General features: G+C 40.8%; 1 protein-coding gene across 3 annotated transcripts in view; it reads left to right on the forward strand.

Annotated features, from left to right (window-relative positions):
• The first annotated feature begins 5,590 nt into the window (after positions 1 to 5,590).
• The window catches only part of LOC105490383 (ATPase secretory pathway Ca2+ transporting 1), a 158,670-nt gene continuing 149,144 nt past the window's right edge, over positions 5,591 to 15,116 (forward strand). For 2 of the 3 annotated variants that reach the window (XM_011755905.2, XM_011755906.2), the window contains exon 1: positions 5,591 to 5,925. In XM_011755905.2, coding sequence (XP_011754207.1) covers positions 5,818 to 5,925 — 108 coding nt within the window. In that variant the 5' untranslated portion in view covers positions 5,591 to 5,817. The remainder of the gene's footprint in view (positions 5,926 to 15,116) is intronic. The other variant, XM_071090895.1, reaches the window with a different exon arrangement.

Below are 15,116 nucleotides of genomic sequence, written 5' to 3' on the forward strand. Positions count from 1 at the left end.
GGATGGGTTTGAGAAAGGATGTGATTTGGGAGATTCTTGGTGGTAAGGGGGGCTCCCTGTTTCAGGTTTAGGATCCCTTCATCCTAACTTGAAAAGGACGAGAAGCTAGTGGCAGAAGAAGGAGAAGAGGGGGCATTGGGTAGAGCTGGCTCTATTTTCTGGTCCTGGGCCTAAAGCAAGAGTTGATCTCCTTGAACTAAGGCTACTAATAGCACCACTGTACCTTGACAAGAGAAAATGAGTGAGAGAGAATGTGGGAATGTGGAAGCAATCAGATATCAAGTCAAGATATCACCTGATGGGAGGCCCATGTGAAGACTGATATGCAGGAATTTTCTCATGGGAAAGTGGCTGCAAGAAAAGAGATGGGCATTGGCCTGAGGAAAACCACCCCTACTGGGGAAGTGTGTTTTAAATTGTGGGCCTGATGGAAGCTCTCGAAGTGCTTTAGCAAACAGGGCCACTATCTTTCAAACTCCACCTGGGAAATCCCTCTACAGCCATGTCCTTACCTGACAGCTCCCAAACCAGTGCCTCTCAAAGTGGGGCTCCTAGCAGCATCAGCATCACTGGAGAAGTTGTCAGAAAAGCAAAATCTCTGCTCCTCCCGCAAGTCCTACAGAATTAGAAACTCTGAGGGTGGGGCCCAGCCACCTGTGCTTTAACAAGCCCTCTAGATGATTCAAATGCATGTTCAAGTTTGGCCTAAACTATGCAGAAAATGTCTTTTTTTCTTAAGTGGAGGATAAGTGTCTCATGAGTATGGAAATATTGTTGAATTTGAGAAATTAATACTTGAGACCAAAGAGCAAAAGGCATAAAAGTTGTACAGTTTATAGAGCAATTAGAAACATAAAAGTTGCTGAATGATGGTTGTAATGGGAATATAGAGGGAATTTTGAAAGTGAATTTTGGGAAAGTAAAAATGCACCATCTGCAGATATAGGATAATTACTCCCTATGTGGTGAGGGCACTAAGAAAATGTTGTCCTATGAAGTAGCAGAAGTGCTTTAATCATGCAATAAGGTGGAATCTGGTGCTGCATAAACTTGTCTTGATGAGCAATATTGAATGCCTCCCATTCCTCTCTTGATTGTATTTGATGCTGTCCTTGCGGGAATGTGAGACTGGACCAGTATCTACAGATCTAGTGGGATGAGAATGATTTATCAGTGGAATTCATAATAATAAATGATTTCTGTTTTCTGAGCTAGCGGCTTCTCCATCATCCTAACTGCCGACCCTTCACTATGTATCCAGGCTGGATTAATTCCCGGAGAACAGAGTCATTTTCCTGATAGGAACTCTTAGCACTGATTGGAAGGAGGAGATTAGTGGGGTTTTCATTTTTGTCCTGATTCAATTTGAAAATCTCATCAACTCAAAGGTATCCTGGAGACACTGTTTCTCAATTTTTCTTTCACGTTTCTTAACCTGTATTTAACCCTTGGATCTCACTCTCTTTTCTTTGTCATTCTCTTTCAATGAATATGCATTGGTATATGTTAACTAAACACCTACTGTGTGTGGTGAACAGAGCTAGATGACTTCACAAACCTACATTTTCATCCCATCTTCTTTAACATTTGAAAAAGAATAAACTGTAAAATATCTTTGTTTGTTTGTTTGTTTGTTTGTTTGTTTTTGAGGCAGAGTCTCGTTCTGTCGCCTAGGCTGGAGTGCAGTGGCCAGATCTCAGCTCACTGCAAACTCCGCCTCCCGGGTTTACACCATTCTCCCACCTCAGCCTCTGGAGTAGCTGGGACTACAGGCGCCCGCCACCTCGCCCGGCTAGTTTTTTGTATTTTTTAGTGGAGACGGGGTTTCACCTTGTTAGCCAGGATGGTCTCCATCTCCTGACCTCGTGATCCGCCCGTCTCGGCCTCCCAAAGTGCTGGGATTACAGGCTTCAGCCACCGCGCCCAGCCTGCAAATATCTTTCTCCTCACTCCCTTGCCACTATTTTTCCTGGTGTTGGCTTTGCCTCATTATGTTTCTTTTCAAGTGAAGAATTTGGAATTCCCCATACTTTAAGCCATTTGCAAAAAAGCAGGTTATTATTAGAAAGCACAGAGAACAAACAATATCCTTTCATTGTGGGATTGCAGCCTTAACCTATGACTTTCCTGGATTCATGGTTTCTCTTGGTTATTTTTCTATTGAGGATGAGGGGTGGGAGTGAGTTCTGCAAAATAACAGATAACTGCTTCCACTCTTTTCTTTTTCTTTTTCTTTTTGAGACGGAGTCTTGCTCTGTCGCCCAGGCTAGAGTACAGTGGCACAATCTCGGTTTACTGCAACCTCTGCCTCCCGGGTTCAAGTGATTCTCCTACCTCAGCCTCCTGTGTAGCTGGGATTACAGGCACACCCTACCATGTCTGGCTAATTTTTGTATTTTTAGTGGAGATGGGGTTTTACCATTTTGGCCAGGCTGTTCTTGAACTCCTGACCTCATGACCCACCTGCCTTGGCCTCTCAAAGTGCTGAGATTACAGGAGTGAGCTGCCGTGCTCAGCCTGCTTCCACTCTTTATTGTGCTACTTTGCAGAGGGCAGAATATACCTCTTATACTTGTGGAAGAAACACTGAGCCCTTCAGTCCTTGCAGATATAGATTGTAGCGACCAGGACTCTGGTCAGCTGTCTTTCATCAAGTCACCTGAGTCACAGTGGCAATTAAAAGTGGCATTCCTTTAAAAAAAAAAAAAAAAAAAAAGCACTTCTCCAAGCTGGGATGGCAGAGATGTCCATACTGTAAACTTAAGGAGACTATGCCTACCACCTGAGAATCAGGGTGCATAAATTCCCACATTCATATTGTATTAAATATAGAGGGACCATTGAAACCTACATCAAACAGAAACTGAGATTATAGTAGTTTTCAAAATTCGGGAAGCAGAATATCTGTATCTACAAATACAGCTTCTTTTTAGCATCACCAGAATCATTTCATAAAGGAATCTTTAAGAGGTAGGTAATGATATGAACATTATTTACAGAGAATTCAGGACAGGAAGTTGCATGATTGTTTGAGAAGACGTACTTGCTTTCCAATCATAGTCTGCAAATTCCTAGCAGTCTACATTTGTATTTCTCTCTCTTTTTTTTTTTTTTTTTTTTTTTTTGGAGACAGAGTCTTGCTCTGTCACCCAAGATAGAGTGCAGTGGTAAGATCTGGGCTCACTGCAACCTCCGCCTCCCAGGTTCAAGTGATTCTCTTGACTCAGTCTCCCAAGCAGTTGGCATTACAGGCACGCACCACCACACTCAGCTAAGTTTTTGTATTTTTAGTAGAGACGAGGTTTCACCATGTTGGACAGGCTGGTCTCAAACTCCTGACCTCAAGTGATCCAACTGCCTTGGCCTCCCAAAATGCTGGGATTACCAGCGTGAGCCACCACACCTGACCTGTTGTCTCTTTAACAAGGTAACTCCGTGTCTTTCCTTCTTCAAGTTAATAGGTCCCTGATCATTCATTTCTGGGAGTGGGTTAAATGGTTCTGCAGTATACTGGAGTCAGGTTTATCTGGTAACAATCCCCTTCGCCTCTGTTTTTGTAGCTGTGGGACCTCAGCAAATGGTTACCTTCTCTGAGCTTTAGTTTCCCCATATGTTACTGTAGGATTACATGTAATTACATGTAGGATACACGTAAAGATGTTAGCACATCACCTGGCCAAAAGGCCCAATTAGTATTAGATATGATTTATATTTGTTATCAATTAAATTCCTAAAGGAATTTTAGTTGCATTTGTTTCACCCATTTTTCTTTTTTGTGCTTAATCTAATAGAACAATTTTTGTTTGGGGTTGCTGCATTTCTCCCTCCTCCCCATTTCTTTTCATCACTCACCTCAGCCCAAGAAAAAGTGATCCTGAAACAACTGTGGAAATGAAGTCTGCTTTGTGTTCGTCTGTTGGGAAAAGATTGGATAACCAGTCACGTTGTGGGGGTTTAGCAGGCTGCTGGCTTCTGCCCACAATAAAGAGGCATCTCCGAACGTTTATTTTTAAAAAGAGAAGCAAAAGGGCAGTTAGTGGATCTCAGAGGTATGTATGAATGGCACATTTCCCTGCCCCCACAATCCCTAGGGCTGCCTCTCTTTCCAGGGCCTCAAGTTGGCCCAGGGTATCTGGCCTTCTACACTTCTTGTTTTTCTGGGTCATGAACTGGCAGGGAGCATGCAACACTGCGCCCTTAGCATTCAGGTGTTTCACAAGCACACTGCTTCGCTCTTGCCCTCATTAGAGTCAGCTGTCTCCAGCATACAGAGAAGGACGTGCAGAGCCTCTGTATGCATGTAGCATGGTGCACCTGGAGAGGTGACAGAAGGGCAGGGCCTCCTCCTAGGAGCCAGCTCCAGCAGCAATATGTAAATGACTTCTTGGAATTGCCAGACTGGCCCTGGTGAGTCTGGAAGATCACCTTGCCAATGGGCCCAATGCCAGCCTGACAGATGGCCTGGGCTGCTTGCAGCGCAACCAGCTTTAGGCCATCAAGTGTGTTCCCTGAAGGCAGGTGACCCATCCAGGAGTGTCAGGGAGGCTGTCCAGGGGGACAACTCAGGCTGCAATGTAATTTCCCCAGCGCTGCCTACCTCCTCTTCCCCTCTAACTTGCAGTGCTCTCTGTGAAGAGGGAAAAACCAGGTCTTTCTTTCACCCTTAAAGAAAACTCTGGGTCACATAATTTTTGTTGATGTCCAGTCTATTCTCTACATGACAGCCCCTCACAGAAGTGACCAAATATTTCCATCAAAGGAACCAGCTACTGCAAAGTTTAAAAGGATAATAAAATAGTAAAGTCTATTTGGGGCCCTAGTTTAGAAAAACGCTGTGATCTCTATAAAGTATTAAGAAAATATTGAACTTTCAAATTTTATGATTTCATGTCCTCTAAGACCACAGACCTCTTGGCATTATTTTTCTTTTTTCTTTTTTTTTTTTTAAGCATGAATTTTTTTTATAGAAGTTAGAAAGTAAACATATAACATTTTCTCTCACAATCATAATTTTTAAAAGCCTAGGGAAAGTTAATGTTTCTGAATTCAGCCTGTGGATTGGAGATAAGGATTCAGGGAGAGAAGGCTTTTAACTCAGAACAGAATCTGTTTGCAGCTATTGTTCAATTAATGTAAAGTATCTGGTTACTGGGCATGTTGCATAATGTATCACAGTGCAAGTCGAACGTTTTCAGTGCTGACAATGAGCTCCTTGATAACAATGAAGAGTGAGGTAATTTGTTAATTTTTTTTAGAAGTCCCCTAAAACAGTCTTCTCAAGACTGAATGAATCAACACTTTCGAGCTCAGACCGCAACTGAGCTGTGTGTCTGTGTGTGCGCATGATGATAAGAAATCTAGAAGGAAACTGGGAAAACCACATCTCATGCCCTGTTTAAGAAGTAGAAAAAGTGTCAGAAGAATTAAAATTAAGCCTCACGAGAGTCTGTGGGTATGGAAAGTCACCAGCTAGCTAATATTAACATAGCTTGCAACAGAACACTGTTGCTAGAAATAGGACAGTCGCATCACTACCACTAAGTAATTTGCATTCTCTGGACCAGCCCCTGAATTCCTATTGCCCTTTGGGCATTGCATTTCTGGACGCTTCTAGACAGTGTTCATACTTGGCTGTCTGGTTTCACCAGGAACTCTACCCAAAAGAGGAAACAGCAAGGAGAACATTTGCTTTGTTTGTAGGAGGGAAGTGGTCGAGCTACAAACAAATCTTTAGGCATCTGAGGAATTGCTAAGTTTCTAATTTCATATGGTTGCTGACAAGGAGGTGCAGACAAAGACCCTCTTGCTTTCCTCACCATGGATAGTCTGTTACCTCCATCTAGATTCTCTTATTTCAAAAAATATCCTCTCCATGCAATCAGGAGATATTTATCGACGCTGAGACACCAAAGAGCCGAAGAACAGGTATCATTTTGTTTATATTATCTTTAAAATTAACGGGTGCTTGTTCCTTGTTGCTTTTACGTCGCTTAGTGATTTCATTTGTGCTGGTTTACGTGTTTATAGGTACAGGTCAGATCCTGCTTGTGGCTGTTCAGACTTGGCAATCAGAAAGCAAGCAGGCTTGTGAGAATTTATTTAAAGTTGGAACATTTAGATCCTGAGATTAAGCGGAGTTCTGTAATGAAGCCACATGCTTTCTTTCTTCTAAAGAGCTACTCTATCAAAGTTAAATTTTGAATTCTTTGATCATTTTCCTATGCCTCAGATACAAAATTTGACACCATTAATATATCAACAAAGAAAGTATCAGACCCTAGGTACACTTGTCTTCTTGTATTTATGGTTATGTTTATATAGCCAGAATTTGCAAAACAAAAAACATTTTATAAACTATAATAACCTTAAACAGATCATTAACAAGATGTAAAGATCATTCAGAAGCAGTTGGTCATTTTTGTGTGTGTAAAAGGTAGGAGGTAGAGCACTGCCGTTTTCAGTCTTTTTAGCCAATCAAAAGCTATGATTTCTAGTAGGAGATACTATCACTTGGGAACATAAGCATTTTAAAAACTGTTAAAATGTCTGATCATGTCTCATTTAAAATAATGCACTCATTTTTATGGCGTGAGATTTATATCATTCCATTCCTTTGGTCTTCAAAAAAGACATTTCTAAAAATGATTTTTATGAATTTTACCAACTTGTTAGAAGAAATACTAATATCTGATCCATTTAAATCTAGTGATTCATTTAGGAAGAAGTGTGGTGGTGGTATACAAATGTGAAGGACAAATGTATAGCCATACCAAAGACCCAGCAGTCATAAATTGCTTGTGCATTGTGCTTGTAATGAGAACTGCAAAACTGTGCAGGAGATATCACCAGTGTCCTGGATTTTTTCTCCTTTGTGATATGAGATGACCCACTTAGTAAAACACTTCCAGGAAATGCAAGATAGGTTTAGGAGGCAGAAAATCCTCTCATGACAGGTTTCCCAAAAAGGCAGTGCATAATTTGGAAAATCAAAATCATTGCTACTGTTTGAGAGGAAACTGCTTGTGTGCCCTGCTTTAATAATTTTACATGGGCCAGAAATTCAAACAGACTCTGTTCACTAAGGGAGGTAGGCTGGTCCAGTTTATCTCTTACTTAGGCAAGGTGTCACCATGAAAAGACAAACCTCTTGGTTTCCAGGTTTCAGCCTGCACTTGTTTTTGAAGTAGAAAACTAGAGAACCAAGTGGTAGGGCACTAAGTTTTTGTTTGCCAATCTTTTAATGTTCAGAGGCTTCTTCAGGCCTCATTCATTATGGGAGGAAGAGAGGTGGCTGAAAGGATGAGATCGAAACTGTGGAATATGAATTGAGTGATTTTTTTTTTCTTTTTTTCAGTATTGTAAATTTTCAGAGATGTGGCCATATTGTTTGCATAGTTCTATGGTTTGTTGTTTTTAGTTTATTGAAGAAGTATTACAAAATGCGTTCAGAAGACCATTAGAATTTAACCTAAAACTTCTGACTTGGACAGGGTGGGCAGTCCCCTCCCCAGTTTACAACCATTTGGGACAATCTAGGAGCAGCTGGGAGTGAGCATTGTGCTGAGTTCTTAAATTCTTGTATAAGTTAATTGAATACTTAAGAGAAATAATACATTTGATTTCTTTTTAAAGCCAAATACAGCTCTGCAGACCTAATGTCTCACATAATTAGAGACATTAGGTCAGAGTCCATAATAACTAAACTTGAAAGCTTGTTGGGAAGTTATAAAGGAGATTAATAATGTCTACAATCTTATGACCTGCATATTTGTTGCCTCTAATCCTTACATTCTTGTATAACTAATCCTTGATATAAAGGTGAAGGGATTGAGACTTAGAGCCCTTAAGAGCCCTTGTCCATGCAGCTAGAAAGTAGCAGAGGAAGATGTGAATTTCTATCTCATGGTTTTGAATTTTATCCGTTTTACCATGCTTGATCCCTGAACAATCTAGTAATACCAAAATATCACCCTGCTAACTTTTCTCCTTGAGAGTATTTCTAAAATTTCCTATATTCACATACCATGGTCATAATTTTTACTGTGTTTACCATGTCTGTATGATTAACTCCTCAATATTTTTCTGTACTTAAATCACATTATTAGAGTTTATTTAGAAAAAAATTTTCATATCATAACTGTAAATGGAAAACCATTGTAATTATCCATAAGTAAAAATAATTAATAAAAGCAAAATAATATTAAATTCTAGGTAGATACTATTGCCTGTAAAACCTCCAAACCTGAAACCTGCTCATTTGTTAATAAGGAAGATTAGCTTTTAAGAGAAAGGTTAGAGCATCCTAGGAGCCAACTGAGAAAGTTTCCTGGGTGAGGAAGGAAAGGAATTAAAAGGTAGATAATTTTTTTAATCCCAAATGATTCAGTGTTATTGAATGTAGTGTCTGCATGCCACTCAAAATCTTCTCCCACCTCACTTGGCACTGCTAGGTGCCAACCATGTTGAGGTCCACATACTTGGGGAATATTATCCCAGAACACCATCTGCTTCTTTACTTTTGCACATTTAAATGAACTTCCCCTCTAGCCTAGAATTCTCTCCTTTACTTACAACTTGCCCACCTGGAGGTCTCCTGTACATCCTTCAAGACTCAGATTAAATGGGTTGAGTGAAAAGCTTTCTCCAGTGCTGCTGGGAAGAGTGAAGTCTTCCTTTTCCAAGATATTTTGTTTGCTTCAGATAAGGCCCTTACTACATCCTATGTAGTAAATAATGTGATTTCATGTCAACATTTGTGCACCACACACACATGACACAGGATGTTATCTTGTTTTTTGTTCCCTCAGGCACGCTGGAGCCTGGCAGATACTGGTGTAAAGGTGACCCACACAACAGGCAGAGGGTACACACTGGATTGCCTGTGACACAGGTGCCTTTACTAGACCTATAAGGTCCCCATACCCCTTTTCTGTGGTCCAAATTATGATCATTGTTATATTCACCTTGTTCATGTATGCTTTCTTGTTTAAAGCTTCCCCTAGTGCTCTTCTCCTTGCACTTGGTGTCATACAGACAAGAAGATTTGACACGAGGGTTGATTTGTTCGGCAGCTTTTTCTGATGGTGGTAGTGTTATTCCTGTGATACAGCAATCAATAGGTTAGTAGGTTATTTATCAAATTGAGAACAAATATTTCATCCTTTGCTTCCCTAGATTCTCTTGTAGCAAGTGTTTCACAAAGCCAAATCCCCACATAGGTAGAAGATTAAGAGTATTAATTAGATGAAGATGCTGAAGGTTGGGAAAATTTGTTAACCTTTCTCTCAAAATTATTCAAATGGTGTGGTAGTAACGGTGGTAGTGGTGAACATGGTGGGCAACCTGAGCCTAAATGGAGTCTCAGATGAGTTTGAGTAGGTGTGCTGAATGCATGCATAAGGGTGTTTGGTTTCAGTTATGTGATTTTGGTCTGAGGGCAACATCCAGTGCCTGGCTCAGATGTTGGTGTCTAGTTTATAAGGAATGAGCGAGACTTGCAGGTAATGTTCTCCTAAGTACTAGAGACTCAGCAGCCTGACCTGTGGCTCAGGTGACCAAGCGGGACACTGAGTGTGGAAGGGAGAATTTGCTCCACTTCTGGGCTGACTGAAGTCTAGCTTTAGCCCAGGGATGCCTGCCAAGAACCAAGTACGCCATGAACCCCTGGGGAGTACTGCTCTTAGGGGCCAGCACCATTGGTCTACATATGACTGCTAGCACCAAACAATGAGAGAAGACAGTTTGTGAGCTCATGTGGGACAGCCTGTTCTCTCTCCCTGGGTGAGTTCCTCTATTCCCATGGTTTGAAACATCTATTTGCTGAAAACTCCCAAATGTTTATATCCAGAGCACTTCCGCCTTGCATCCAATCATCTACTTGATATCTCCATCTGAATGTCTTGTGAATGTTGCAGACTGAATGTGTCCAAGGAGAACTCCACAAGCTCCAAACATATTCCTCCCCAGATTTTTCCATTGATCAACACAAAAGCTCAAACCAGAAAGCTAGGAGTCACCTTGGCACCTCTCTTTTTCCCTTTCTCTCCCTTACGTCCCCTTCCTAATCCTTCAGTAAGACTTCTAAAATAGTTACTGAATTCTCCATCTTCACCCTTCCAATCCTGCCAACCATCCTCTCTTACTCGAACTATTGCAATAGTTTTCCAATTCGTGTCTCCACGTTCACTCTGGTTATCCTACAATCTGTGTTCCCTGTAGCAGTCAGAATGTTCTGCTTTAAATGAAAATCTTATTTTAGCTCAATGCTGGGAATATGATATTATTTTGTTTGCTAGTTTAGTCCCAGTGCTAAGCATAAATCTGGCATATAGATGGTAAGTTAATGTAATTTAATCTAAGAAGGGGACTTTGTAAGTATTAGAGAAGCCGTGGGGCTGGAGGGTTCATGGGGCTGAGATGTTGTTATGCAGGTGAGGGTAAGAGATGGTGAAAATAGGGTTATTACCCTTAGTAAGCAGAGGCTGTTGAGATCTAGGGGAAATCACATAGAGGAATTTATTTTACAGACATGAAACTAGTGTCACAAACTAAGAGATTTGCCCAAGCTCGCATGGTTCACCTGTGTCACTGCTGGGATTAGAATTTGGTTCGCTTGACTCTCATTTCAGTGACCTTTCTGTTATGTATAGTGAGCCCCTAAGCAGAGATGTACAAAAAGACCATATGAGAAAAAAACTCTACAGACTGGGTCCAGAGAATAGGTGATGCCTGAGCGTCAACTTATCAATAACAAATAAGACCTTTTGATGAGAGACTGAGGCAGAGCGGAGCCTGCTCTTTTGTGCCTTGTCCCTCAGCTTACCTGCCCTTCAACAGCCTTGCCAGTCTGAATCCCCCCTTCTATGTGTCCCTGCAGGAGGAAAGCAGACTAGGAGTCAGAAAACACAGGCCAGCTAATTTAATCTACAAGAATTTGGGATGACCTGTACCAATGCCTCACTCTCTTGAATAGAGACTTTTTTTTTTGGATTGAGAAATACCATTTAAGCGCTGACCTGACAAGTCTTGCCTGTTTAACAGTGAATCTGCTTAAAATGAGGACAGTGGTCTTTGGGCCCAGGGGGCATGTACTATAGCTACATTTTAATTACAGAGTAGAATCAAATTTTGTTTTGGAGGCTGTTCTAAAGTTTCCTTTCAGTGGCTTAAGAAAATGTTTCTAGTTGGAACAGGATCACTGGATTTCTTTTTTTTCCTTTGCTGCTTTGTTTCTTAATGAATGCTAACCTCAAAGTTGCATTGTTAAATAAATATTTGAATTTAATTTGAATTTTAGAAACTTATTTCTGCATTTTGACTCTCATACTTGCTCTGAATTATACTATAAAATTAAGAACTCCCCACTCCAAAGAAAACTATATTGAGATTTCCAAGGATAAATAAGGATTTGAGGTTGTTGATGTAGGCTCTGATTCTTTAGGTAAAATGATAGACATTTCACTACAACTTGATTTAAGAAATGTTTTTAGCTCCATAAAGTCAGTAAGTTGGTTATATCTTGAGTGTATACCAAAGCTATTCATTGTAAAAAGTCTTTTTAAAAAGTCATGAAATGCTATCCATTGTCAGTTCAAGTGATATATGAGGGGAAACTGAAAGTGCTTATCCCATGTCCTTGTGCTTGAGTAGAAAAAAAGTTTCAGTCCTTCACAAACAGGAGGAAAACATTTTCCTTGTAGAACTTAATAAATGTTATTTATGCCTAGTGTTCCATTATTGGAACGCTAAGCATGTGGGAGTTATTTACATCCTACTGCTCAAGGCCATCGCCAAGGTCTGATTGTAAAAATTCAGAAAATTGCAACCTTGGGCATAAATGGGTTAAGATAGAGGACAGAGAGTCTATGCCACTACTGTGGAGGAATTTGTATAATTATATACAGGTAACATTGACACTTAAATTGTGACAACATGAAGTTGAACTTTAATATTTCTGATTATTAAATGTGACATTAAAAGTGGAACTATTTTATTATGGTAATGACAAACTTTTCCTCTATCTGAAGGGAGAGAATTTTTAAAAGAGCTATGTATCTACCAAAAATTAAAAAGCTACCAATGGTTTTTCACATTATCTGCAAGACGCCTGAGAGTTATCATCGATAGCTTGCATAAAGATAAATGGCTTTGGCTGGGTGCGGTGGCTCAAGCCTGTAATCCCAGCACTTTGGGAGGCCGAGACGGGAGGATCACGAGGTCAAGAGATCGAGACCATCCTCGCTAACACGATGAAACCCCGTCTCTACTAAAAATACAAAAAAAAAAAAAAAAAAAAAAAAAAAAAAATTAGCCGGGCGCCTATAGTCCCAGCTACTTGGGAGGCTGAGGCAGGAGAATGGCGTAAACCTGGGAGGTGGAGCTTGCAGTGAGCTGAGATCCGGCTACTGTGCTCCAGCCTGGGCGACAGAGCGAGACTCCATCTCAAGAAAAAAAAAAAAAGATAAATGGCTTTCTAGTTGCCAGCAACCACCCTCATGGTCTTTCTCTCTCCCAAACCTGTCTTCACTATCTAAGAAGATATCACCATCCTGATATTTAGGTAGAGGCCTAAGTTCATCTTTGGTGCTTTCTGCTCCCTTAGTCAATACTTAATCTATCACTAACTCCCTTCAATTCTACCCCTAAATAACTCCCAAACCAGTTGGTCTACTTCCCTCTTTCACCACCCTAGCCCAAAGACCATCATTACTTCTTGCCCGAAATACTGTAATACCTTCCTCATTGGTCTCCCAATAATCCACCCTACAGTCAGAGAGGTCTTCTGAACACTACCCCTTAGCCCCATGCTTATGATCTTTCACTGGCTTCCATTTGCTTTTTGGATACAGACAAAGCTCCCTAACATGGAGGGGTTTGTGTGGTCCAGCTCTGATTCTCTCCCTGCTGCATGTTGACCTTGCCCCCTGTATTAGTCAGCGTTCTCTAAAGGGACAGAACTAGAGGATATTTGAACATATGACAGGGAGTTTGTTAGGAGAACTGACTCACATGAGTCACACGATCACAAGGGGAAGTCTCACAATAGGCCATCTGCAAGCTGAGGAGCAAGGAAGTCAGTCTGAGTCCCAAAACCTCAGAAGTAGGGAAGCTGACTGTGCAGCCTTCAGTCTGTAGCCAAAGGCCTGAGAGGCCCTGGTAAATCACTGGGTTAAGTCCAGGAGTCCAAAACCTGAAGAACTTGGAGTCTGATGTTCCAGGGCAAGAATCATCCAGCATGGGAGAAAGATGAAGGCCGGAAGACTCAGCCAGTTTCCTCATGTCACTTTCTTCTGCCTGCTTTATTCTTGCTGTGCTGGCAGCTGATTAGATGGCGCCTACCCAGATTGAGGGTGGGTCTGCCTGTCCCTGTCCACTGACGCAAATGTTAATCCCCTTTGGCAACACCCTCATAGGCACATAGGAACAATACTTTGCATCCTTCAATCCAATCAAGTTGACACTCAATATGAATCACACCCCCTGTTCTCTGAACCCTAGCTATAGCACCCTTCTTCTATGTATGCAAGTTTTCCTGCTACTTCCTGGCTAGGGCCTTTGTTCCGATAATCATCTTTCTATCCTCCCTCAGTTAGTATCTACTCTTCCTTCAGATTTTAATTCAATATTAACTCCTTTAGGGCAGCCTTTTCTGACTTTTCCACCTTGCTTCATTACATCCTTTGAAGGCACTTGGTAACTCTCCTTTGCTATATTTATCCTAGTAGCAATTTCGCATCTTTCTGTGGGGGCTATTTGATTCCCAGTGTATCCCAGGTGACTAGCAAAGTGCCTGACAGATGGAAGGCACTGAATACAAGTTTGTGGAATGAGTGAATGTGGGGAGTAGGGGTGCAATGAATTCTCTCTCGAGACTGAAATACTTGAAATAATTCTGGATTATTTCAAGACTTTGTGAGGAAGATATATGACTGCTTTTGTATATGTGTTTGTGTATGTGTTTTGTAAGAATCGTAGGGCTATAGTACCAGAATGGCTGAGTGATTAAGGTATTGGACTTAAGAATCATAGGGCTAATTCATGAAGAAAGATAGGTATGCATTTGGGAGGTTCCAGAGGAAATAACCATGACCAATGGGTAGAATTGCAGGGAGGCATTATGATATACTAATAAAGCTGAACTTTCTAAAAATGAAAGGTAAAGGAATGAACTATCTTCTGCAGAGTGCAGGGGTATGTGGCCCCTCCTTAGGGGATGTTGTGGCAATGGTTTCTGCATCATAAAAGAGAAGATAAAATGACTTATTAGGTTGCAGCTCTGATGTTCTAGTATAATAGGCAATAGAGAGATGAACAATTCAGATATTTTAGAAATAAGGAGAGGGCAGAGGGTATAGATGCATCAGTTAGAATTCTCCTGTTTTATTTGGTTAGTGGTGAATACTCCATAGTCTTAGCATGTTGCTCTAGAGTCTAAGACCAAGGAAGACAGAATCAAATGCCTTTGGTGATTACAGTAGCATGTAATTCTCCATCAAGGGAAAAAAATATAGTTATATCTAGCAAAGACCTCAAGTGAAGAGCTATGTACCTGTGACCAGCTTTTCTAAGCCTAATTGACCACTTAACTACTTCTAATCCATAGTTTATAGGTTATCTAACTCCCTCCAGTATAACGATAAATTGCTAACTATACATAGCAGTCATTGTTGAGTGGGGGCACCAAGAAATTTCAGGTTATTTTGTGGCACTTTAACCACTGCTGTTTTTTCTTCTTCTTCAATCAAGCCTCTTGTACCTTCAGATTTTCTTTAATGCAGTCATTGCTGACAACTTGCTGTTTCTTATGGTCCCTTCTGAAGGTGTTCCATCCTTCTTGTCCACAGCATCACAGCTGTGAAGTGTCAGATAAGCCTAAGAGACCCCTGGACCCTGGGTTGACTTCTGAGCTAGTTCTAATCCTTTCATTTACTTTAAAATTTTTCTAATCTACTGTGCTTAGGTGCCTGTGAAACATGGGAGTCAGTAAATGGATGAATATCAAAACTGTTGCTTTGTCTTTGAAATAAGCACATTATTAGAATAAGAAATTGAATTAGAAATCACAACAAATTACAAATCCGAATGACAAATATCACAAGCATCAAAAAATCTAGGAA

Source organism: Macaca nemestrina, chromosome 2, assembly GCF_043159975.1.
Source record: "Macaca nemestrina isolate mMacNem1 chromosome 2, mMacNem.hap1, whole genome shotgun sequence".
Lineage (NCBI taxonomy): Eukaryota > Metazoa > Chordata > Mammalia > Primates > Cercopithecidae > Macaca > Macaca nemestrina.